Genomic DNA, 24,967 nt, shown 5'->3' with positions numbered 1-24,967 from the left:
ATATTTTATTTTTTCTATTCTTAAAACAATAGTTGAATTTTATTTATTTTATATTATTTCCATTTAAAAGTGGGATTGAATTTTCACAAGCAAATCATCTAAAACTATCATTATTAAAACCAAAGTTTCATAGTTTACGCAGGGAGTGTGAAAATTATGGGTGGCAAATGACCTTCAGTATCCTTGTCAAATGGCCATGATGACTTGACTTTCACGTGTATATTCTGTTAGCCATTTAGATGGAACTTTGATTTTGACTGTACAATGGTAATGAGTTTAGGGATTTAATTGTTGCAAAAAAAATTTGAAGAGCTAAATGATACAACCTATTTAGTACTTAAGTGTCTTTGATTGAGCTGTGCTATTAATGCCGTGCGTGTGTTGTGACATGCCTAGTATTTGCAATATCTTTAAGATTGTATTTGAAAGAGACGGGCTCTGGGGATTTAAACCCGGTTTTCATCGCCTCCTGCATTGCACCGTTAGTTTTACATAACTAAATTCCATTTACGTTTTTCCATTAGATGTTTCACATTCTTTTGCTTGTCAATCACATATAGTCGCATAAAAAATAAAAAATAATAATAAAAAAAGAGGGTCGATCTGTAAAAGAATGCATTTTTATGTAATCAATTATACATACTACAGGTAAGTGATTGGGAAAACTACAATACAAGGTAGAAATATGAGGTTACAGGGCATGAAACAAGAATGTTTGGATCTATGACGTTGTTTCCATAGCTTGTGATTCTCGGAGATCATGCTAAGCTTGAATAAACAAGTTACATGGTGCCAGAATTACAAGCGATTCCGGATGCTGGTGCTTGCAAAAATCAGTAGTATATTTGATTTGAAGTTTTACTACGAACATAAGGCTAAACTTCTCTCAAGATGGGCCAACCTTTTTTTATAATGTCATTGATCTTTGCGTCAATCTGCTTCTGAATTCTTACAGGGCAAAGCTCTGCTGCATAGCCATTCAGTTTTGCTGCCAGACTTGATCTCTCAAGCTCCTCTTCAGGCAAGTTCCCAATTAGTTGGAGAAGAAAAGGATTTCGCTTGAGCTCGAACTTCTACATATTTACGTGAAAAAAGTTAATTAGTCATTCTCTTAACTTTGCAGTGTAATTAGTCATTCTCTTAACTTTGCAGTGAATCCTGTCAACATGTAGCCTACTCAATTTAGCCATGACCACAAATCCCTTAGATATACAATAACTAACATATATCCCTTCTTTTGCAGTGTCAAGATCACGAATAGCTGCTTGCTTCCCACTATGTTTAGTTTCAGCCAAAATGGTTCTCAAGTTTTAAAAGAACTATTCTGTTTTATATTTAAGTTCTTAGAATACCAACTGTAAAAAAATTTTAGAATCTAAATTCATGGCCCTATGATGCTGTGCATATTTTTGCATCATATCCGAAGAGAATAATATATTTGTCACTACAAAGTTATCACAAATATTTTGCACACCTCAATCAATTTAAAGACCAAGAAACTCTATCAATAACAAGATCAGCACACATCTCCATTATCAAGAAAAAACAAACCTGATGTTCAGGCTCTGCAGGATAAAATGCTTCAAGCGGCTGAATTTGAGTAGTGACAATGCTGATTTTTGACTTGGTTTGTTCTCTCTCTTTGCTTGCAGCTGCCAATCTGGACTCTTCGGTTCCGTTGGTAAAAATGATAGACCTGTTGACATATTGTCCACTGGTGACCACAAGCTTTGGAATGTGGGAAGCTGCTGCTGAAAGTCATGATTCTTACCTATACTGGTTACCTACGTCAGGACCTTGCCCAAATACTTGCCTAGAGTCATGACTAGACCAGAAAACATCCAAAAGTTGCCTGAAAGTAATCAGCCTCGGATCATATTCAACCTGCATAGCATTCACAGAACCATGTAACGCAAGTTTTAAAACACTCTCAAAAGTAACAAAAACTGCAAGCAATGTATACAAACAACCCAAATAAACACCAATTAGCTAAATTTAAATAATCTATAATCAAAAGAATAGCATAATTTCGTCTACTAGTCACTTCAAGAGATTATCAACTTCTTTTGCTTTGAAACTATAATGTTACAGTTAAAGATCAAGGGCAGCACTGGAACCTCTTTCGAGAAATTCAGTAACCTATTCATGCACCATTCTCCACATTGTAGCTTACTTGTGAAACCATACCAACATAAATGCAAATTTCAGCATCAAAATTGCCCAACTTAGTTTCCTCATTTTTAAGTTTTCTAGCTTTGCATTAAAGTAAAGAAAAAAAATCACCTAACAATTTTACTCTTTTAACACACCCAACACTCGAGATTTCCCACAAAAATTTGACCATCAAAGAAGAGGAATACTGAAATAGAAGACTACATTCCAATAATAAAGCAATTGATTGACTGAACAGATCGGTGGAAATGATGAACGGTCTGCTATGTTCTATACAGTCAAAATCAAGCACCACCAACCAGCATATACAAAATCGAAATTACTCAGACCAATGTAACATGAAATAGCTATTAAAACAGTCTTAGGCAAATGGATTCTCAATTACATGGATGTTAGGCGGTAATTGAAGCTAACACACCAATAAATAATAACTCAATGCCAGGTTAAAGCTAAGATAATCATAGAAATGAAAAATTGAACAAAGAGAAACGGAGAGGGAGAGATGACAACCTGCACAGACTCTGCGTGGTCGCCCAAGCTTCTGTACTCAGGGTTGGTCTTGGATCCCCCAGCGTATCCAACGGTGGTTCTTACGACGCCGTTTAAGCACCCGAATACGGCTTCGGATCTCCAGAAGCTGCCGAGAGCAAAAACCGCAGTTTTCAAGAGCTGGTTGGCGGGTGGGTCCGTGGCTTTTTCGGAGATCCGATCCGGGATTCTGATACAGAGAGCCCTCCCAGCCACGACAAGCATAAGGAGCATAAGCGTCCATTGACGCCTCTGGGAGACGATGCTCCGTTCAAATGCCATTGGTTCGTCTCAAACAGCAGACGCGGTAGACTTTCTGCCCGGGTCCCTTTATAAATTTATCTGAGATCGCATTGACATTTTCCCATTTTTTATTTTTATTTTTAATAAAATACTGTTTTGTCACTGTTCCTCCTCTTCCTCCTAAGCCGAAACATAAATAACAGATTTTTTTTTTTTTGATAAAAAATAAATAACAGAAAATTATTTTATATATTTTTATTATATTTAAGGAAGGAAAAGGAAACTGTTTTTTATCATTAAAAATATATTTTTCAAAAATGCTTAACAAGCATTCTTTAAAACCACGCCCAATATATTGTAATGACAATCCCCATGGAAAAAAATATTTACTGGAAGTAAATGATTTGTTTTAAAATATTAATTTATTTTAAAAAATTTTAGGATAATAGTTACACTCCGAAATATTTAATTTACGATAATTTTTAAGAATTATTTCTCTAGTACTTACATTAGGATACTTCTATGTTAAAAAAACCTCTCATTAAAATGCAGTGAAAATATAAAATGCATTTACCCAGCCATGCACACCAATATTACGAATGGCACAATTGAATTTGGCAGCACATCCAAATATTCCATGCAACACGGTTTATGCAATACCGTTTATTTCTACCACTTTCATTTGAAAGATGCAACACAAAACATTATTAACAAAACCAAATTGCAGTTATAAATAAATAGATCAACCAAATCTCCACAATATAACAAAATTTCTACCAAAAAGTATCATGCTTTAGTCTTTGGATAACAACTTAAAAGGAAACAATTCCAAAACTGAACAATTAAGGTTTTCCAAAAAATAAAGAAAGTGAAACTCCCTAAGCACTTTCTTAAGCCCTATCAGCCATGGCAGCACATCCAAAGATTTCATGCAGACATCATATTAAACGGATTGGCAAGGTTTATTTCAGCCGATTATCATTTGAAAGATGCAACATAAACTACTAACTCAAATTGCAAATATCAATAAATAGATCAACAAAATCTCCACAATATAACAGATTTCTACCAAAAAAAGCCTTCCTTGGTCTTCAGATAACAACTCAAAAAGAAAACAATTTCAAAACAGCGTAATCTAGATTTTGAAAAAAAGAAGGTGAAACTCCTTAAGCCTTATCAGCCTTGGCAGCTGTTGCTGCTGCTTGTCCCCTAAGCCGACCAGTTCTCCTTGCAGCAATGAGACCCACCTTTTGGCCAGGAGGAGCATCACGCCTGACTGTACTTGCATGTCCAATATGCTGGTGGTTACCTCCTCCATGAGGATGCTCAACAGGGTTCATAGCTACACCACGTACCTTTGGCCAGCAATTCCTCTTCACTCTGAATTTATGGTAAGCATTACCAGCCTTAAGAAGAGGTTTCTCAGTCCTACCTCCACCTGCAACCTGCCCAACCATTGCACGACAGCTGCTTGGAACGATCTTCTTGGAACCAGATGGAAGCTTTACCCTGTTTAAATGTGTAGCTAAGTCACATTTACTTTCATGCACAGCAAAATGATGCAATATAGTAAACGACCATTGAAACAATCCCCTGAATTCTTATGTAGAATACCTATAAGAAAATTTCACATTCTGACGGTTTTACACTTTTCAATAACCTTGGAGCAGCCATATAAACCAAATCCTAATTGCATATACACATTCGAATCCATTCCAATATCAACAACAGTAGAAATCTGACTCACTGGTTATGTACTTAACACATGATCAAAAGTAGAAAAATCATTCCTAAATAGCACCTTCACGCATACTGCTTGTGCTTATAAGAGCTTTTTTTAATCACAAGCAAATGTAGAAAGTTATGCTAAATAGCAATCAAAACAGTATATCAAATGCGTTTAATTTAATTTTGCCTTACTAAATAATTAAACTTTATTAGATGCAATAATTTTCAAGCATAAATCATGTCGCAATATTATAATACAGAAAAGAAATAGTCAACTTCTTGAGAAGTAAATTTAAGTCAAAAAAGCAAAAAATCTTGAGGAAGCAATAGCTTTCTTCAGCATCGTCCGCCATGGTTTACCTCCAATAACACAGATGAATAACGGAACATCAGCTATAGGATTGGGTGAAACTAAAACCTAAAACAGCATTCTTATCCAAATGAAAACAAACAAAATGCACAAATATTTGACATTCAGCTAACAACAACATATATACCAAAAATGAAAATCACAGAGTATCAGATTCAATAAAGTACCAAATGGAAAAAAGAGAGAGACCTTGTGGTATCATTATCGGGGTTGTGGCTGATAACGATGGCATAATCACCAGAAGCCCTAGCCAAGACACCACGGTCACCGACATGGTGCTCCACGTTGCAGACGACTGCACCTTCGGGGATAGATCTTAGTGGCAAAACGTTGCCAACAATGAGGGTGGCCTTCTTGCCGCAATAGACGAACTGGCCGGTGTACATGCCCTCGGCGGCCACAAACAGCTCGTTCTGCTTCTTATACCTGAAAGGGTGCCGGAAGGTGACCTTGGCGAGCGGAGCTCCACGGCCGGGATCGTGAATGATTTCGGTGACCACTCCTTTCAGATATCCATTTCGCTCGCCGAAGTCCAGGCTCCGGAACCGGGCCGGTCCCTTCCGGTGGTGCGTGTGGGACCTGAATACGGATCCCGCACCTTTACGCTGCGCTCGGATAACACGTCCCATGGCTCTCGGTGCGAGTGGAAGACTGAAACCTCTGCCTCTCTGCTGGCGGCAAAATGAAGAAGCCGTCACAGAAATATTAGGGTTTCATCAGGGTATTGCTACTGATATACGACGACGTTTAAAGCTCACCTATACATACGATGCCGTTTTCAAAACCTGATTCTGAAGAAAAAGATAACGTGGCTTAATAGTGTTATTTTAGCAAACCTTGGGGACTTATTGAGAAAGATGAGAATTAATTTTATTTTATATATATATATTGATTATTTTTAAAGAAAAGAAAAAGTTGAGCAATGAAAGAAAAAGGCAGGTAAAGGAGAGAATAGTCCACAGCCTGCCCTTTCTCTCGCTGCCATTGTCTCTCTGTCTGTTGTTGGTATTAGCTTTTGTTTCTTTTCGCCAAAGGCCGTTTGCTGAACGAAGACGAAACTCAATTCCAGCCTATCAGCTTCCGGAGTCAAAATCCCAATCAAACCCCCGTGCCTTTTTCTCATATCAAGGTATATTCTTATTTTCGAACTCAAAATTTAACCTTTTTTTTTTTTTTTTTTTTCTTTTGGAGTTTAAAGCTTTGATCTTATATATGATCTTCCTCTGTTTCGTCTCTTTGATGCCCGTAATGGCATCTTCTTGTTAATCATCGTGCATTCTCTGTTTATTTTTCCCCGCCTCTTCAAAAGTTAGGGTTTTTATGTGATCAGATTTTGTTTCTTTGCGATGTTAAATAGCCAAAAAGTGAAGGGTTTTTAACCTAATGTAGTAATTAGGGGTTCGTAAGCTTGTTTTGAGCGAGCTCTGGTGAGATTTATTTTCTTTGTATCTTTGTTAGTTTGCTATGTAGTTTTTTTGTTTTTGTTTTTTAGTTTTTTTTTATTTTTTATTTTTGGTAGAAATTGTATAAGTTTTCTGTAGAGTTTCCCACATTGCTGATATGCCTATATGGAATTTTGATATATGCTTAAATAAAACCCGCACTGCCTTTTTAAAAGAATTAAAAAAAAAAAAAATTCCCTCCTGGATTATCTAGCATGCATTATTTTAAGCTTGATTATAGGTTTTCTTTTCTGGGACATTGATAAAGCTTTAACATATCTGTATTTTGGATATTTTCTCTATATTTTTTGTATTTCAATAATGAACTGGTTTATGTCATATTAGATTTATAGTTTTAATAACAGTTCCTGAATTTTGGACAGGGGATGGCAGCAGAAGAAGATGTTGACTTGTCAACTTTGAAGTCTCAGATAGGTCAAACGCATGAAATGTGGAAGCAGGAGATGGAAAGGCGCCAATCCCAGGTGGATGTATTGCAAGCAAAAATTATGGAGGTAAAGGCTTCTATAGAGGGGTCTGAGGAAGACTCGAAGAAGGAGTTGGAGGTTCTTTGGCGGAGAGTTAAAACGACTGCGACATTGTTAACATACTTGAAATCAAAAGCTAGATTAATGGCTGTTCCCCATTTAGCGCATACATCATGTGGTATCAAACAGTTAGAAGGGGTAGGGCTTGTGGACAAAGATGGTACACCGTTATCTAGTTGGTCTAGGAATGTTGATCTTTCTTCCTTTGATAGTACTGATGAAGAAGCTTGGATTGGAATTAGCAAGCAACATGGTTCTCTGGATGAAAAAGATGTAGCTTATGTCGGTGAAGTACTCAAATCTGTGCAGATGGTCACAGATGTGATGGAAGTACTTGTTAAAAGAGTGATATTGGCAGAATCTGAAACCGCAGTTGAGAAGGAAAAGGTAACTTTAGGTCAGGAAGAAATCAAGAAGAAGTCAGTACAGATTGAGAACATGTCTTTGAAGTTAGAGGAGATGGAACAATTTACTCTTGGTACGAACAATATACTGAATGAAATGAGGCAGAGAGTTGAAGATTTGGTTGAAGAAACCTCTAGACAGAGGCAAAGAGCGGCGGAAAATGAACAAGAGCTTTGCCGTGTGAAGCGGGATTTTGAGTCTCTAAAATCATATGTTAGCAGTCTCATCACTGTAAGAGAAACACTCCTGTCATCAGAGAAGCAGTTCCAAACTATTGAGAGGCTGTTTGAACGGTCAGTTTGTTTTGTTATGCACCATCGAATTCGATATGCTTTGTTTACACTTATTCTTGATCAAGTTTTTTCCCTGTGTTATCTGGATTTGGTTAGTTTTCCCTGTATTTCTTTATCTGTCTGGCATTGATATAAATCACATCTCAATAGCCAAAGATGAAACTTTGATAGTGGTATCTGCAATTTCCAGCTGCTTTAAGCATGCAATCTTTTGTTGTTTTGTAACATCGATGTTACTTTGTGACAGGCTAGTTGCAAAAACGACGCAGTTAGAGGGTGAGAAAATGCAGAAAGAGGCAGAAGTGCAGAAGCTCATGGAGGAAAATGTGAGGCTTAGTGCTCTTCTTGACAAGAAAGAGGCCCAGATTCTAGCCTTGAATGAACAGTGCAAGGTGATGGCGTTGAGTGCTTCAAACATCTAATATGGAAGACTTTGGTCTTGTTCTACAGCCCAATGACTTTCTTTGCCAGTTCTGCTGATGTACCAGAGAGGCATCTGAGAAACTCCGGGACCACCCAAAATTCATCTGAGATCGTTTCTTTGAATTGTAACTTTGTGAGGATCCCCGTGAACTTTTTTTATCTAGTGCTACACTGCAAAGTCATTAATCATTTTATTGGAATGAAATGAAATGAAATTGGCGTGTTAATCTGGTAGTAAGGGTTGTATGATTTCCATCACATATCTGTTACTGTAAAAGTGTTCAATTTCATCGGTTTAATCACCTGGATCATTCTGATATATCTATATTAGATATACCAAAATACAAAATACGTCTTGGCGCAAAATATGTATATATATATATATAAAACATCAGTCTCATATTATTTTATTAAGTTAAAATCAACCTTGATAATTATTGGATTATATTAAAGATTAGTATTTGAAAAAATGAACCATGTTTAGTATTTGAGAAAGGGAACTATGTCAATTGATAATTATAGTTTTAATATTAAAGGTATTATTTAAATCTGAATATATAAAATGCGAAGCAAATGTATTTTGTTGTAATTGACCTTTCCGTCAAAATTTTCATCTAAATCATACAAAACGCGAATAAGAAGTTCAGTTTTAGACTTGGAGAAGTTCAGTTTTGGTTCACTCTGAACTAAAACACATTTGACACCTGCGTTTTTTTAACTAAAAAATTTGGACCAAGTAAATTTCATAGAATTTGGATTTTTAGTTTGGGGAATAAAGTTTGGAAAGTAGCAGATTCAAGGACTGAAAAGACTTTGCTCGCAATCCTGTCCTCGAATCGACCACCCGTCAATGTCGTTCTTTCTTTTTTTTATCGTTGATGACGGCTTGTCGTTCAGGAAAAAGAAAAGAAGTTTTATTTATTTTTATTTTTTTTATTTTTATCTTGTGGAAGGAAGGAGGAAAAGAAATAAAACCGAAGGATACGAGAAACCCCGCGAGAAAAATGGGCAGAACACACTAAAACCCTAACGCCTCTTCACTCCTCAGGTGAATGATTTTTAGAACCTACTTTGTGAAAAATTTTGAATTTAAGCCCCAATTCACTTCGTGCTTGGTTCACAATGTCTGCAAGAAAAATAGGTGAAACTCAAGCTGATGATTTGGGCTCTGCCCCAGTACTGCAGCCCATCAGAATCACCAAGTCCGGCGAAGACAACGACAAAAAGGTGTTCTTTTTTTAATTCTTTGAAATCCTCAAAAACCCCGGAATTTGTGAATTCTGTATGGTTTTGAGGTTAACCAACATGCTTATTTTACGTTTATTTTATTTGCTTTATCTTTTTTCTCATCTGGATGTCATGTGGTTCTTATGCAAGATACTGAAAGAAATTCAGCTATTACAATTTATTTTCCTTTTTTCTTTTGTGTGTGGAAATCGTATGCGTTTTTGTAATCCAGTTATTAACTTATTACAATTTCAATAAAAAGTTTTCTTTTGGACATAATTTCAGTAAAGAGTTTGAAGTTGAAATTTTTTGTTAGATATGGCTTTGATGGCCTATAACCTTAGTTTTCAGTATAGTTTGTAGTTTGCATTCTTTTTGTAAGGAAGTAGAATGCATTGAACTTTGTTCAGTTGTGATGTATATTTACCCTCTTCTTTAGTTGCATGATTGTTTGTGGTCTGTTATTGTAGAGTGCCAACAGAAGACTTAAAGATGCTGAAATTGCCGTTCCTATAGCATACGGAACAATAGCTTTCTATCTAGGTAGAAAGGCCAGTGAGTAAGTATTTTCTTTTGATGAGGTCCCATTTAAGTATTTTATTTTGATGAGGTCCCATTTTATCGTTTCTCATACTTCGAATATTTTTCACTATTGTTTTCTCATTAATTAGGTCTCAGTCGCATAAGTGGACAGTTTATGTACGTGGGGCCACAAATGAGGATCTTGGGGTGGTTTTAAAGAGAGTTGTATTTCAGTTGCATCCTAGTTTCAATAACCCTACAAGAGTGGTCGAATCAGCCCCATTTGAGTTATCGGAATGTGGTTGGGGTGAATTCGAAATTGCCATCAGTCTATTTTTCCACAGTGATATTTGTGATAAGCAGTTGGACCTGTGAGTTGTTTATTCTGGTATTGATTCTTTTTATTTGAGGTGGCAGTTATAACTGAATCTTTTAAAATTTGCAGGTATCACCATCTAAAGTTATATCCTGAAGATGAATCTGGTCCCCAGTCAATCAAGAAACCTGTTGTTGTGGAAACTTACAATGAGATTGTTTTTCCCGATCCTTCAGAGAGTTTTATTGCTCGTGTGCAGAATCATCCTGCTGTTGTCGTGCCCCGTTTGCCTGCTGGTTTTACCTTGCCTAATCCTGGTGACTTATTCTGATTGTTTTGTGAATTTTGTACTTGTTACAATTCTTTCATGTGTAACTTTCTCTTTGCATTTTGCAGTAACAGTTGAAAATGCTAATGAAAAGGAAAGAGGAGATACCAAAGATCATCCCCTTGCTCAGTGGTTCATGAATTTCTCAGAGGCTGATGAACTGTTGAAACTTGCAGCTGCTCGTCAACAGGTTAGAATTCATCTCTTCCTCGAACGTAATAATTTTTCTCTGAGCCTTTTACAATAGATCTTGGTATTTATGCTGCCATTATAATCTTTTTTTTTTTTTCTTTTTTTCTTTTTTCTTTTTGGGCTAATAATGGTCATAACTTCCTAAGTAGTTAATTATTGTCAAACAAATTCGAGGCATTATATTTACTAATTTTATATTATATTCTTTGGCCAAATGGTCAGGCTTCAGAATAGTGGATAACCCTCCCTTATTTTTAAGCCACACTCCATCTTATTAGAGATTCAATACCTGCTTTGTTAGGAGCTCAATTCAAATCCTCTTTTTAGGTATCACTTAGCTCCAAGAACCATTAATATATGTATATTAAGTAATAATCTAAGCACTCTGTCTGTTACTGCAACTGTGCAACTAACAGCATGCCTGCTCTAGTGGGGTAATGCTGGCAAGTCATGCTGCTTCAATTAAGGTTTTATCTGGAATATACTTTCTGTTTGTCACTGCTGTAAATGATTCTAAAATTGTTGTATACAGCGTTACAGGCTCTTAATACAATCAAGTATTGGTTGTCTGCTGGCTGGATTCTCAGTTGTGATGAAGTCTGAAAGTTTAGTTCTAATTTTTAGGTGATTGTGTGCATGTATCCAAATCATCTTGGATACATGTGATACTGTTTTAGTTTGAAATTTAGTTCTAATTTTTCTTACTTTTTACAAACTTGGGTTTCTCATAGCTATATATGATTTCATATACTATGAACCACACAATTAGAGTTAGTGACTCAATTTGCATAAACTTTCTACCTGCTTTAGTGATTTGATATACCAACTCTTTGCTTTTGGAAACTTGTGGATGAATAATGTATTGACATTGTATACAACATGATAGGTGCAAGCTCACATTGTTAAGCTGAGAAGACAATTGAGCGTGATGGATGGGCCTCCTCAGCTGTCAAAACCACCCTCCGGTTACGAATGTACATGATCATGGGGAATATATTTAGCTTTTCCTCATCGGTGTAAATCATGGAAGATCCTTACCAATTAATATTAGATATGAACTTGTATGCGCATGATAGTGGGGAATATAATTGGAATTTCGTCATTGGTGTAAATCAAGATCGGTTTTATTGATTATCAGATGTGATCGTGTGTACAGATTAGTTATTGCAGCTGTTCTTGTAGAGCTAACCAACTCAAGTTTAGTAGATGAAGAAGAATGGATGCTTATGTAGTTATTGCCAACCATACTATTGTATACCGTGCATGTTTTAATTTGTCCATTTGGGCAGAGAAGATGTAGTTTCCACTTGTTATATTCCAGATGATGACTAAATTGAAAAATGCATGATGGTAGATCTTGTCTTTCCTGTTTGATGCATTTTTATATTAATATTGTTCTTGGGAGTTATAAAATGAATGGAAGAGGTTACTTTGTGCTAAAAGATCAAATGAACTGACATTATTTTTTTCAAAGCTGGAACTGGTAGTAAAGGGAGGATTAGTAGTGGAAGTGGCAATTATGTTGCAGCATGTGAGGATTGGAAAATGACATATCCCAAAGTTATTACACTGTGGGTAGTGGTTTCCTATGACTTGAGCTACATTTTAAAATCTGTTTCATTTATAAGCATCTCTTTTGCTTTGGCCCTGCTCAAAGTTCATTTCTTTCTTGTATCTATTTGTGCTTATGGTGCATGTGCTGTGTGATATTATTTCAGTAGTCCTTTATTGGCTTAATTTGATTGGAATTAGTTATTCATTGCTTTGTACTCTTTCACTATGTGCACTAAAACTGACAATTATAAGTAGTGCTGTGTTTTTTTATGTATATGATAATGCAGTGCAGCACAAAAAATATACATTGTATTGTGGAAGTCTGAGGATGCAAAATCAATTGCGTTGCTAGTACATGTTTGTCCAGGTAACCCAACTTCTCTAATTGAGATTCTAAGTGAAGTTTGAGGGGGCTAAGTTTTACTCTCTATATGGGACCACTGTTCATATTTACTGTTTTAGTTTGAAAGTTTTATCGAGTCTGTAAATTTTCTCTGTTCCCTTCATTTGTGGTGGACTTGTTTGACTAACGATAGGTGTTACTTGAAACTGGATGAAACTTGGTTCTTCAAGTATATTGTAACTGTGATTACTTGGATAATCATTAAAACTATAACATGATTTAACTCTTTTGAAAAAATAGTATAGCATGTTCATTTGGAAATATCTTTCTTGAAGTGCTTCTTGAAACTCCCTTGACAGTTCAGTGGTCTGATGAATTTGGTTATCTAAATTTAGGATCCTTTACTACACTTGATAACATTTTAAGGATTTTGCAACCAAGTCTGCGTCTTTTATCTTGGTTCTGCTGTATCTTGGTTTTATCCGAAATGGAGGGGAGGGGTAAGTTTCTTATTTTCTCCTTCGAAGTGCACATTGTTTAGTCTTAACCATATCCTCTACAGGTATCATCAGCACCATCTTTTTGTTTTTGGTGACTATCACATACTCTGCACATGATATAGAACACAAATATGAATTTAGCTGCTTTTTACTCCTTATCAGTGAAGTAGCCAATATATTGATAGAATAAACAATGTCTATGGCGAAAGAAACTGTCTAGGGGAGATGGTCATACAAATTGAAGGAATATTTTGAGGTGGTTTGATTGCTAAGCTGAAAGTGTCATCAGAGTTGGGATGGTGCCGTGCAGCCTTAATATTTTGTCATCTTCCGAGTTCTCCAAGGACAAAAGTAACATGGCCTTCACATGTTTAGCCTTTGATAGGATCACAATCTGCTAAAAGAAAATGTCTTCCAATTTCAGGCAATTATGGTGCCCGCCTCTTTGACAATGATGGGTTGGGTTATCCTCTGAATCCTCCATTTTTGCTATCCAAATCAATCAAAAGAGCATGGGAAGCATACCCATATGCCATGCCTATTCTAATCTCCCCATTACATTCCTCTACTGTCTTTTCCTTTTGTATTTGCTCATGTTCTCCACACTCTTCAAATACTTAAGTGAGATGTTTTGACTGATTGACAGGGACAAAACTGCAATAACCAGTTGACGGACTTACGGGTTCTGCATGCATTCATAACGGGTATTGATTGTTATGTGAAAGAGTACAAAAGGTAAGCTGAGAAGACAGATAAGCTTGACTGCGTAGCTACAGAAGAAGATGTTGTTTGCAGCCTTAGAACATGGGAAATAAATCCTCATATGAGCATACGGCTGGCTGGCTGAGATAAGTGGTGGCGGTTTGGAGAAGGAAAAATATAAGTTTACGTGTAGCTCTTGCATATCGAAGGTCTTACTTTTGGGCTTTAGCATCAGACCACATGGGTAGGTCTTCCATAGCCGAGACATGTTTCAGAAGTTGCTGGAGCATGAAAGTAATTATGTATCTAAACTTTTCTACATTTATCTGTCTCATACAATATATGTTTAAATATAATTATGGGTTTAATAAAATCCATTAATAACTAATTTTTATGTCTCTTTTCCATTACTGGTTTTCTGAATGAAATTGAAGGAGAGCAAGTGTCGTCAAAGTTAGCAATATGCTCTCCCATGTCGGCCATGGGTTGGGAGAAAATTTTGAGCTTCCTTGTTCAAAGCATAGTTTGTACTACAGCTATACAGAACATATTAGGAAGGTTTAAGTCCCAATCTTCCTGGTTTTTGTTTCATTTTTGAAAAATCTTCAAATTGTCTTTTAGTTTCGTAAACGACCAGACAAAAAAATTTGGTCTCTTATTGTGGTCCTGAAATCGCAACATATCCCGTTCTTAAGAGAGTTTTCTCAGAAAATGAATGTAATGTTCCATTACTTGGACCACTTTTGGTTCTGAAAGCTTTCAATGCAGTTTCTTATCGAAACTGATCCTAAAGACAAGGTCTTTGGTCTTCCTTAGAGCCTCATAAAGATTAGGTGCAGGTCCATTTATGATTGAACTACAACAAGCAGCTTCTATCTTGCATCTATTAATGGGTTTTTTTTTTTTATACTGTCATCGTGATTTGAATATTGAAACTGAAAGAAGGTTCTGTACTCTATAACTCTACGGTCTGCTGTGCCATATTTGGGTTTCTGTTCAGTAATTTTGGTGAATGATGTTGGATCATAAGCAATAGGCCATGATATACGCATGCGGCATGAAATATATACACATAAATTTAAAGGGACGCGACTCTACAAAGCCAAATATAATAATATTTAAAAAATAAATGAAGGTCACAAACCGTATAATATTTGAAAAATGAAAGTTGATACTATAGGATTTGAATTTAAAATCATTTATATTATTTCTTTATAATGGAGTAAGTAAGAAAAACTCTTTCTTTTCAACAATTTTAAATTCTCTGTTCCCTTACAAACATTATTGTCCGTGTTGCAATGCTGACTGCTGAGGAATTAATATTGGAGAACTGGAGGCTATTCCCTATTGAGTGTGAAAAAAAACTTTTAAAAATGGCATTTATATAATATAATAACTTCTCATTTCAGGGTATTCATGTGATCTTGAAGGAAATAATCACTTTTATATATATATATATATATATATATATATATATATATATATATATATATATATATATATATATATATATATATTCCATTGGGAATTGAACGAAATAATTGAGAAATTCTTATTAATTGAAGATCTAGAGCACATCCACGAAAAGGTTTGCTTCTTTAAAAGAGGAAGTGTGAGAATGACAGAAGGATATTGGACCATGCATGCTTATGGATTCAGCTTAATATATATTATAATTAAAATTTTCATACCCAATTAAGAATTCCCAACAACTTAAAAAAAAAAAAAAAAAGAATTTCTAACTTGATATATAGTACAATATATATATATATATATATAATGATCTTCTTCTGGGTGATAAACGTGTTATCGCATGTCCTAATTTAATTATATTATTTAGGAAAATAAAATTGTAAATATGTACATATGCAAAGTTATTTTGTTAGGAACATTTTTTCAATATAAAATAAAAATGTATTGATATGTTAAATGTTAAAAGTGTTATTTTAATTAATAAGTTAATAATTTTTTTTATTTGTATAAATAACAAAATCTAGCATTTGTTATGTCGGTATAAAGCGTGAATAATTTTAACAACCGATCAAAGCTATAAATATACGCCAACTAGTGACAAAATACTAAAAAAGTCAAGAAAGGGAAAGAGAGAAACGTAGTGTTGTTTTAGGGGGAAGCAAACAGGGCCAATGGGGGTTTGGTACCTTCATGGACTTGAACACAGTTTTGCCTCAAAAACACACTTGTGGTCTCTTCTTTGTCCCCACATCCCACATGACTTTGTTTCTCATTCTTACTCTCTCCCCACCCTCCAATAAATACCTCTTCACCCCCTTCGTTTCTTCCCCACCACCCTTCTAACTTCTTTTCTCTTCTCTTTCTCTCGAGCCACCAAGGTCCCTTTTTTCTCCCAATATTACAAAGAAAATAATAATAATGGCCCTCAACAGATCAAACAAGTTGCCTCAAACAGCTGCTCTAAAGCAAATTCTGAAAAGATGTTCTAGCTTTGGGAAGAAAAATGGTTACAATGGAGAAGAAGGTCTTCCTGATGATGTACCCAAAGGCCATTTTGTTGTATACGTTGGTGAAAACAGAAGCAGATATATCGTTCCCATTTCATGGTTGGGTCATCCGGGGTTTCAAAACCTGCTTCAAAGAGCTGAGGAAGAGTTTGGTTTTAACCATGAAATGGGTCTCACTCTTCCTTGTGAAGAAGTTGTTTTTCGTTCTCTAATAACATCCATGATCAGATGAAGGAAGAAGTGACAAGTGACACGACGTCGTTTTGAAACAATAATTCAACACACCCCAGATGAAGATTTTAATTGACGATTTCATATCTATCATGTAAACACATCTGGAGTGGTATTTAATGGTTCTGAGTTCTGACCCATCATGATTTTTGTTGCTAATCATGATCTTAATTAATCAGGAATATTAATTAGAAGTGTAAATTAGTTTTATATATATATATATATATGTATGCAGTTTTTCTTGGTGATGCGTTTTTGTGTCACTTGAGAGAGCTGACATTAATGGAAAATCAAGGAATATTATTACTTCTCTATTTCTTTTTCTCTGTCTGTGCGTTAATGGCAAGAAAGAAGATTATACAAAAGAAAAAAAATAGTCAAAAACCTATAGATGACTTGTATGCAAGCGGTGCAAATTTCCATTTCGTGTTCATCTTTTAGGAACTGTTGTCAAAAAACAGAAGAAAGAAAATTTTGAAAACGCACTAAGAATCCAACTTCTCAATTATGATTGCTGTAGGTCGAGATTGCATGGTACGTATAACCTTTTTGAATGCCTTTTTGACATTTTATTTGTGGTTCTATGGCCATTCTAATTTCAATTTCCACTTATGCTATTTACATGGTTAGGACCCTATATATATATATATATAGTTGGTTGACTTTTTTACCTCTTAGTGTTTCAATTAATTTACGAAATAGACTAAATTAATATTATAATGGAGATAAAAATTTAAATCAACAATTGACATTTTATTGCATTGCAGCAGAGCTTAACACTAATGTTTGTGCTTATTTGTTAAGAAGAGCAATACACACATATATACAGGATAGCTAGACATATATAGTAAATTAACTAGTAATGTACTAGGTTTTCTTCTTACCAATTAGATTGTAATGTCAATATAATTTAAAATTGAATTAATTATTGTTAGCACGAAGAAGAAGTTGGTCCATGAATATTGCATACAGCTGTTTAGTCAGTAATACTCATTAGTCCACGCAATTAGACCTCCCCCAGTCACGCATTGCTTTATTGTAGTCCATGTTTTCTTTTTCTTTTTCATTTTTTTTTTATGTACATTTGGGAGCACATGCAAGTGGGTCTCACTGTCTACATTCTTGGGTCGTTCTCTGCTTGATTTCTAACATTTTTCTTCAATTCCTCGTCCCTATTCAAGAGCAAACTTTATCACAAATTAATAGTTAATAATAATTTTTAACCCAAAAAAAAGAAGTTATATATATACACGTAAGCCACTCATACATGGACACTTCTTCTTCTTCAGAAAACATTATTGGTTAATTTTTTCATTGATTGAAGAGCACCTCTAATGAAATGTAAATGTAGAAAGCAAAACAAACATATTAAGCAAACAAATATGGATATTATTTCAAATAAATTATTTTTCAGAAATAATATGTAGAATGACATTGTTAAAAACAAAATTATTCTTCAAATTGTAAATTTTTCCTAAAAATAATTTTTTAAGAAGTCATTATTTTGTTTTAAAATATTTTTATATAATTAATAATTTTTGAATCAATTAAAAATATATTAAAAACTCATCTTACCTAGATACAGCACTATTAATTTCTATACCAGTAGATAGCAACCCGGCCACAACCATATTGGAAATGTTGTCGTGTGCATTGCGCACTAATTGGACAGTTCAAAGAGAGAAAGACTCTTTCGTTTTCAAGAGGGTACTTTTCCACTAATTACGTTCACATAAAGTGCTAGTTAACCTCCGAAGAAGAGGATTAGACATTGGACGAGCATCACATGGGAACAGCAGTATACTGTGATTTGCAACCGAAGAAGGCCAAAATCTTTTATTTATTAAAAAAAAATAAAAATAAAAATAAAAAAACCAAGAAGGCCAAAGTCTTTTACATATCCTCTTTTTCTAAGCTGTTTATTTATTATTTTTTAATTATTATTTATTTTATCTAATATTTTATTTAGATCTTGGAAAATTATCATTAATCTGGCATTTTAATCAGTTTATTAATTAATTTTAATAATTAAAAGTTAAAATTATATTTTCATAATATTATACAATTATAAAATATTAATTTTAACTTTTAATAGATTAATCATTTGTCGTGTTAAATCATACTTATATCATGTTGTATTATATTCGTATAAAATTTAATTAATCCAAACACAATTCATTAAATTTTAATATGAAAATAAACAAATTCAAATCCATTCATTATTTTATTTGTCATCTGATTCGTTAATTCATTAAAAATATATATATTAAAAAATTAAAATTTGACTTAACTTTTGAACAATAAAATGATGTTCTAAAAAAATCTTACTAATAAACTTGTTTGCTGTTTTTAAAAAATTAAACTAAAAAAGAATAAATAAATATATGTTTAATAATAAATTATATATTTTTAATATTATAAAATTTACACAATTACAAAAATATTCTTTTTTATTGGATTTAAGAGATTTGTTATGTATTATTATATTTTACCATTAAAAATTATTAATTTATTAAGATTTATGATATTAATATGGATTCAATATAATAGTGCAGATTCATATACTATTATTATATTTTATAAGACTTTATCAAATTTAACTTTTAATCATTAATCGATAAAAACTGAAAAAGAAATATAATAAATTAATAAAAGCAGTACAAATATAATTATAATAACATTAAAAAGTCTAATCAAAATTTGCCTTAAATTATGGATTTTCGGCTCCTCTTTATTCTTGCTGCAGTTTTCAAACTCATCGAATCAGTGTTGCTTTTCTTCTTTCTTTGTGATTTTCTTATATTAATAAATGCTTATTTTTTCCCCCTTCGTTCTTCTTCTGGTGTTTATTATTCGGTGACACAATTAAATTATGCTTTTGAATTTTGAGATGATCTGGCTTCATAGTCTACGTCATTGTATATTATTAAATAAAATATAAAATTTCATTCGTCCTCTATATAGAATGATTAAAACTTGTTTGGAATAAATTAACTACTGAATAGTACGTACTACTTCTTTATTTTCAAAGATCGATGAACACGTAATTAATTTTAAAATATATGCCCAAATTAACAAAACCGGAGTTTTGGATGGAGGGGCTATGCAAAACTTGATGAAAGCTAAAAGAAACTGCAAAAGTAACAATCAAAAGCAGCAAAGGTGGAGACAAAAGTCTGAAAGAACACATGGGCAAATTAAATACCTAAAACATTGATGGTTAAATAATGCATGAATGATATTAATCATCCAGCACTGTACTATGTACGTTTTTCATTTATTAGAGTTTTCTTTCCTTTGATTTTCACAGAACTCACAACATTCTTTAAAAACTATAGGTCCACATACATCTTCGTTTGTGTTGGGGAAGTGGGTTTGCTAAGCTGAGCTGTAGGGCATGCATGTTTGGTTCATGTATCCCAAAGGGAGTACTATACAGAGATATAATGTGTGTCAGATGTGTGTGTGTATATATATATATATATATATAATATGCCCGCTTTTATCAAATAAAATATAATATAAAAAAATTTATGCGTGCTCTTTATATCTGTTTATTTTATTTTATTTTATACTTTTTGGCTTTGGAGGCTCTTACTGCCACACAAGACACAATTATTTGCAAACCGTTTGTTTCCAAGTTGACAAAGAAGAATAACAAAATATCCACAATGTCTCCTGGAAATCAAGATTTTGTCTTTAAAAAAATGCTATTTTAATATCAAATCGGGTTATATTTTGGCTTTATTCACACCCAAATAAATAAATATATAGAGAAACAATTTTAACTACCATCAGAAAAAGATGAAATAAAGGGATTTGCTTATGCTTCTTTGCGGGTCATGTACTCAGGTAATATTAAAAATGATATTTGCTGTATTCATTTTCATTTATTTCCATAATTATATGCCGGTCTTTTTTCTTTCCCTCAAAAAAAGGGTGGGTTGCTTTGAGCTTTGTCTAGATTCATTTGAAACTCTTTTTTTTTCTTTTCTTTTTTTAATTCATTTGTTTGGTTCCCCGTCATTAGCAACTTGAATGATCAAAGATCTTTAGTAAGCAAACACATCATATCTCATAAAACATTTTTGCTCTGGCTATGATCCTCTGTTTTCTGGCCTAGGCTTCAAATTTTGCAATTGCCTTTAAAGGGGGCAAACATTTTCCTGACACACTTATTTGAAGCTTTTTCTCTGCAGCCACTCCTCTGTGTGTGTGTGGTCACTGTGTCTGGCCCTGAGAATTATTCAGTGGAAAGGACTAAGAAAGTTTAAAATGTTGGGAATCACAAAAAAATACTGGCAGTGCAAAAAAGTAAGCATCAGTCAATAGAGAGAATGAGGAAAAGTAAAATTACTATTGTACATGCTGTACTTTTCAGCCTTCATATAGCCACACAATGGAATCTCGAAGTTTCCGCGTAAATATCTCTTCTCTAGAAAGATTATCAAAATGACAAGAAGACAAAAGGTCATGACAAATGAACTAGATATCAAAATATCAAATTGCTTATCGTTATAGATAAAATATATCATATAAGAGTGTTTGCAAAAGATCAATGATATGCGAAAGATATATTCATAATAGCGTTTACATTTTACAAAAAAAATCAAAATCATTATCCTAGTTAATGAAACATCGAGTTCCTGTGTATTCTGCTAATGGCATATAAAGTTCTTACCAAGCTGAATCCACAGACACATTTGGTGCTCCACTGGTGGAAAAAGGTTTAATAATAATCGAAATCCTCCATCGCTACAGCTTAAAGATTCAGTTTGATTGGTAAACAGTGCAAGCAAATCAAAGTTACACCTGAATATCTCTGGCTAAAGCACATGACATCAACACCAAAATTCAAAACTCATATTTACATCGACAAGAAAAATATGAAAGAATTTACATCTGTTTTCAAAAATATCAAACCAAGCATAATGTCTGGCACCTTCAAAATACCAAACACACTAGAAACCATTGTGGTTTGGCCTAAAAGTTACATTATGCTAATATTTTGTTTCAATGCTTTGGCCTAAATTGGTTGCTAATTCTAGTATAATCTGGCTTTAAAAACGGGGGAAATGTTACAAGAAGAGTAAGATACTATACATGGTTGGCCATAGATAGAACATGAGGAAGTTTGAACGATGCTATTATGCCCAAAAAAACCAGCCTAGAAAAAAAAAAGAAGAAAAAGGATGCTCTTCTATAAGAGAGGCTTAACCACTGAAGAGCTGGAAACCAAGCCTGAGAGGAGGGCAACAATGAGGGCACTGTTATAAGTGCTTGGTTCACCTTGCATTGAATTGTTCCTGAAATCATTATAGGTTTCATTAAGGAATGGCCCACCGACCAGAGCACCAACTGCTATGTTTGGATTGGGATTGGGTGATTCAAGCCACTTAAATCCATCATGGCAACCGGAATCTGCATCAACTGGAATTGAAGATCCCCTATGGTGCACATACTGTGGGTACTTACTTCCATACCCGACAACATAGCTCATCTTCATTGGATTCTTTCCCAACACGTAATCTACCTGAAAACGGGGTTGCACAATACTTGCTAAGGAGTTGGACAAAAACATCAAAACATTTACTTAAAAGGAGTTCATGACATTAATGGATAACAAAATGCTAACCTGCGAGACGGCGAATTCCCGAAGATCTTCTGGCTTGTAGGTTTTCCCATTGCAATACAGCATTGGAGTTTTGGAATTAACCATGTAGTCACTGTAAAGAACAGCTAGGAAAGCAGAAGCCACTGGATGCTGGAGAGAACTCCACTGTATCACCCAAATCAAGCCACCTGCATCAAAAAACAAACTCCTTTTATCCAATTCTGCTATTGAGATGCTAACAAAATTTAAATGAATCTATTTGCAGGATTTCAAAATGAAATGATTAGTTTTGGTGCTTTGTTTTAAAAGCAAATCTAAGGACTGGAATAGACCACAAAACCTAGAGCATAAGAAACAAACGATGACCAAATGGAACCAAAGCCAAGACAGAAATAAAATTTCTTATTGTGCCTGTGACTATTGTTTCAGATATTGGTAAACACCAATCAGATATGATCGGTATTATTGTGAAGATCTACTTAGTTACAAGACATATTTCTGGATATCATTCTCGTTTTAAAATTCCACCAGAGTCTAGAAATGCTGTTAATGGCTGGTAAAAAATAGGACATGCAAACCCAATATATATATATATATATATATATATATATATATATATATATGTATATCCTATTTTTCTTTTTGAAATTTCAATTGCACCAGAAAAGGAATTCAAGTTGAATAATGACTAAAAAATTAAGATTATTACTATCGGTTCTGTTGGGCGTGGCAGTTGGTGAATCAGGTAGAAGCCCACACATAATGACCTCTGCAGTTTTCCTGTACATTTGGAGTCCAATGGTTTCTGCAAGTGATGTCTCTTTTGCACCGAAGAAACTTATCCTTGAAAGCAGAACCTGCTGATCAAAATGCAACATTAGACGGCAATTTTGCCATCTAAATTCAACAAGCAAAAAAGAACAAGAAACAAGTTAAAAAGTCTATTAACTTTGTCATATATATATATAGATATACATACCTGAGTTCCAGCATGTTTGTCGTCCCAGCTAAACCAAGAAGGATTATCCCAATTCCCAAATTCTGGTCCCTTTTGTTCAGTAACATATCTGAGATATGACTCTTCCCAAGTGGCATGGTATAACCAGGTAGCTGCCCATAAAAGTTCGTCTTCATAACCAGTTGAGTTATAGTATTCCTGCACTTTGGGAACGCTGATACTATAAGAACCTCTATAAGTATCAGCAAAACTGAATAGGAGCTTAGCATGCGTGAGGAGCAGATCGGAATACGAGGAGTTGATTTTCTTGAAAACAAGAGATGCTGATGCCATAGCCGCTGCCGTTTCCGCTGCAACTTCAGTTCCTGGGAAAGATGCGTTGATCTGTATTGCAGGTCTTTTCTCTGTCATGGTCTCAGGTCTTTGCCAGCAGTCGTGGTCCAATTTAGGATCTCCTACCTTAAATATCACACAGAAAGAGTGAAACAGAGAAATCAAAAACTCAATAAATTGGTAATTAACCGAGGAGATTAACAAGATTTTGGAACCTGAATATAGAGAACGTTTGGGGATGGATGGGCATTGATAAGGTAATCAGTGATCCACTTGAGGGAGTTTTGAGCGTGACCCAGTTGCTTCACCGCATTCATTTGGTCTCCATATTCAAGAATCGCCCAAGACAACACTGTTGCCGTAAAAGCCATTGGAAATCCGAACTTCATGAGATCACCAGCATCGTACATTCCCTTTGATAAATCCAAGTTCGCTTCACTCCCATCCGTTAGCCCCGAATCTCCTCGCCACCAAATTCTATTATCCTCCAGCTTACCAGCTACAATAACAAAGAGTTAAAAAAAATAAATAAATAAAAAAACAAATTTAATATATATAGTTCTATACTGAACCTAAAGCTATTATTTAGTTAATTAATTGGGTATGCTTTACGGTACATTTTTGAACGTCGAAGAATCGCATAGCGATTTCAAGAGCGTCGGCATATTTAGGGACGATATGCTCAGGGTGACCCCGGTGCCTGTTTAACTTGAAGTGGTTGATGTTCCTTAGGAGAGTGAGTACAGTTGCTGCAACTACAAGAGCTCCGATCACAAAAACAAGTAACCAAGACCAAAACCAACCCCCCTTGATCTCGTTGATCTGCTTACCTTCCATTCAACTTAAATTTCCTCGTGTACTCTGCTATCTCTCGCATATGTTTTATTTAAAATGAAAATTGTAACCAAGTTTCTATGAATTATTTTTGGGGAAATATTAATTCTTTTCTTTTCTTACTGATTAAATTAGGAAACTGGATTTCCTGATAAAAATCAAGGTTTTTCAGGTTGACGATCCACCCTAGCTAACTTAAAAATGCTCCAACTTGTAACGCTGTTGTAGCCAAAATTCATGTGACGCTTTAGCGGATATCTGTGTGTTTTGGACTGGAGTTATACCTGTCTCTACATTGGACAGTTCGGATAATGATGTGGCCGGCTACACAAGCAAAACAAACAGCACAGCGTCCGGCTTGTCGTTTGTTTCAAAACCGTTTTTGTTTTTTTGTTTTTTTTTTTTTAATATCTCTCATAGATTTTATTTCCGTTAGCTCTGGCGTTTTCTGGTTTTTTTTTTTTTTTTTTTGGTAAATTCTGGCGTTTTCTGTTGGTTACTCAGACGGAGGATCATATCTTATTTAGAATGATGTTGCCACGTGCAATAATATTTATACCTTTTCGGCGCGATCCATAGGAACCCTCTCCAAGATTCTTGCACTGGTTTCTTTTGTAGCTTTTTAAAATTTCTGGGCCTGAAATTGATGAAGTCAGACTGGGGAGGGAATCAGGCCCTATT

At 34.5% G+C, this 24,967-nt stretch overlaps 6 protein-coding genes across 8 annotated transcripts; 3 read left to right on the top strand and 3 right to left on the bottom strand.

Moving 5' to 3' along the window:
• Positions 1 to 604: 604 nt before the first annotated feature.
• LOC107424380 (peptide methionine sulfoxide reductase A5) lies at positions 605 to 3,045 on the bottom strand. Its single transcript, XM_016034169.4, has 4 exons — positions 2,683 to 3,045; positions 1,772 to 1,884; positions 1,552 to 1,696; positions 605 to 1,073 (listed from the first exon to the last, which is right to left on the bottom strand). Exons 1-4 carry the CDS (start codon positions 2,980 to 2,982, stop codon positions 876 to 878), a joined length of 756 nt encoding a protein of 251 aa, XP_015889655.3. The 5' UTR covers positions 2,983 to 3,045; the 3' UTR covers positions 605 to 875.
• Positions 3,046 to 3,940: 895 nt separating this feature from the next.
• LOC107424400 (large ribosomal subunit protein uL2z) lies at positions 3,941 to 5,739 on the bottom strand. Its single transcript, XM_016034190.4, has 2 exons — positions 5,231 to 5,739; positions 3,941 to 4,452 (listed from the first exon to the last, which is right to left on the bottom strand). Exons 1-2 carry the CDS (start codon positions 5,668 to 5,670, stop codon positions 4,110 to 4,112), a joined length of 783 nt encoding a protein of 260 aa, XP_015889676.1. The 5' UTR covers positions 5,671 to 5,739; the 3' UTR covers positions 3,941 to 4,109.
• A 200-nt stretch (positions 5,740 to 5,939) lies between these two features.
• LOC107424399 (uncharacterized) lies at positions 5,940 to 8,379 on the top strand. The gene is made up of 3 exons (XM_016034189.4): positions 5,940 to 6,170; positions 6,867 to 7,729; positions 7,977 to 8,379. The coding sequence occupies exons 2-3, from the start codon at positions 6,870 to 6,872 to the stop codon at positions 8,149 to 8,151; spliced, it is 1,035 nt and encodes a 344-aa protein (XP_015889675.3). The 5' UTR covers positions 5,940 to 6,170; positions 6,867 to 6,869; the 3' UTR covers positions 8,152 to 8,379.
• Positions 8,380 to 8,977: 598 nt separating this feature from the next.
• On the top strand, positions 8,978 to 12,104 carry LOC107424373 (transcription initiation factor TFIID subunit 14b). Of its 2 annotated transcripts, none has more exons than XM_016034159.4 (6): positions 8,978 to 9,379; positions 9,850 to 9,938; positions 10,051 to 10,272; positions 10,347 to 10,513; positions 10,614 to 10,735; positions 11,624 to 12,104. In XM_016034159.4, the coding sequence occupies exons 1-6, from the start codon at positions 9,275 to 9,277 to the stop codon at positions 11,717 to 11,719; spliced, it is 801 nt and encodes a 266-aa protein (XP_015889645.2). In that variant the 5' UTR covers positions 8,978 to 9,274; the 3' UTR covers positions 11,720 to 12,104. The 2 variants fall into 2 exon arrangements, with proteins under 2 accessions (XP_015889645.2, XP_015889644.2); XM_016034158.4 differs by having other exon boundaries at positions 8,993 to 9,379; positions 10,347 to 10,534.
• Positions 12,105 to 16,009: 3,905 nt separating this feature from the next.
• LOC107424402 (protein SMALL AUXIN UP-REGULATED RNA 12) lies at positions 16,010 to 16,856 on the top strand. Its single transcript, XM_016034193.4, has one exon. The coding sequence runs from the start codon at positions 16,228 to 16,230 to the stop codon at positions 16,546 to 16,548; it is 321 nt and encodes a 106-aa protein (XP_015889679.1). The 5' UTR covers positions 16,010 to 16,227; the 3' UTR covers positions 16,549 to 16,856.
• Positions 16,857 to 21,366: 4,510 nt separating this feature from the next.
• LOC107424363 (endoglucanase 2-like) lies at positions 21,367 to 24,658 on the bottom strand. Of its 2 annotated transcripts, none has more exons than XM_048479491.2 (6): positions 24,070 to 24,658; positions 23,668 to 23,951; positions 23,141 to 23,578; positions 22,871 to 23,021; positions 22,183 to 22,349; positions 21,367 to 22,080 (listed from the first exon to the last, which is right to left on the bottom strand). In XM_048479491.2, the coding sequence occupies exons 1-6, from the start codon at positions 24,287 to 24,289 to the stop codon at positions 21,748 to 21,750; spliced, it is 1,593 nt and encodes a 530-aa protein (XP_048335448.2). In that variant the 5' UTR covers positions 24,290 to 24,658; the 3' UTR covers positions 21,367 to 21,747. The 2 variants fall into 2 exon arrangements, with proteins under 2 accessions (XP_048335448.2, XP_048335449.2); XM_048479492.2 differs by having other exon boundaries at positions 22,871 to 23,018; positions 24,070 to 24,654.
• Between the last annotated feature and the right edge of the window lie 309 nt (positions 24,659 to 24,967).

This window comes from Ziziphus jujuba, chromosome 7 (genome assembly GCF_031755915.1).
Source record: "Ziziphus jujuba cultivar Dongzao chromosome 7, ASM3175591v1".
Taxonomy (NCBI): Eukaryota; Viridiplantae; Streptophyta; class Magnoliopsida; order Rosales; family Rhamnaceae; genus Ziziphus; species Ziziphus jujuba.
Note: the sequence above shows the minus strand (reverse complement) of the source record. Positions and strands in the feature narration are given on the sequence as shown.

Bases quoted from the DNA above. Each gene is read 5' to 3' on its own strand.
- LOC107424380 (XM_016034169.4), bottom strand. From the start codon at position 2,982: ATGGCATTTGAACGGAGCATCGTCTCCCAGAGGCGTCAATGGACGCTT. The intron at 1,885-2,682 runs GTTGTCATCTCT...AATGCTATGCAG, and splicing joins ACCACGCAGAGTCTGTGCAG to GTTGAATATGATCCGAGGCT. The intron at 1,697-1,771 runs GTAAGAATCATG...ATATGTCAACAG, and splicing joins GACGTAGGTAACCAGTATAG to GTCTATCATTTTTACCAACG.
- LOC107424363 (XM_048479491.2), bottom strand. From the start codon at position 24,289: ATGGAAGGTAAGCAGATCAACGAGATCAAGGGGGGTTGGTTTTGGTCT. The intron at 23,952-24,069 runs GTACCGTAAAGC...TTGTTATTGTAG, and splicing joins ATTCTTCGACGTTCAAAAAT to CTGGTAAGCTGGAGGATAAT. The intron at 22,350-22,870 runs GTAATAATCTTA...TTTTTGATGCAG, and splicing joins CACGCCCAACAGAACCGATA to GTGGCTTGATTTGGGTGATA.
- LOC107424400 (XM_016034190.4), bottom strand. From the start codon at position 5,670: ATGGGACGTGTTATCCGAGCGCAGCGTAAAGGTGCGGGATCCGTATTC. The intron at 4,453-5,230 runs GTCTCTCTCTTT...ACATTTAAACAG, and splicing joins CCCGATAATGATACCACAAG to GGTAAAGCTTCCATCTGGTT.
- LOC107424402 (XM_016034193.4), top strand. From the start codon at position 16,228: ATGGCCCTCAACAGATCAAACAAGTTGCCTCAAACAGCTGCTCTAAAG.
- LOC107424373 (XM_016034158.4), top strand. From the start codon at position 9,275: ATGTCTGCAAGAAAAATAGGTGAAACTCAAGCTGATGATTTGGGCTCT. The intron at 9,939-10,050 runs GTAAGTATTTTC...CTCATTAATTAG, and splicing joins CTAGGTAGAAAGGCCAGTGA to GTCTCAGTCGCATAAGTGGA. The intron at 10,273-10,346 runs GTGAGTTGTTTA...TAAAATTTGCAG, and splicing joins TGTGATAAGCAGTTGGACCT to GTATCACCATCTAAAGTTAT.
- LOC107424399 (XM_016034189.4), top strand. From the start codon at position 6,870: ATGGCAGCAGAAGAAGATGTTGACTTGTCAACTTTGAAGTCTCAGATA. The intron at 7,730-7,976 runs GTCAGTTTGTTT...ACTTTGTGACAG, and splicing joins ATTGAGAGGCTGTTTGAACG to GCTAGTTGCAAAAACGACGC.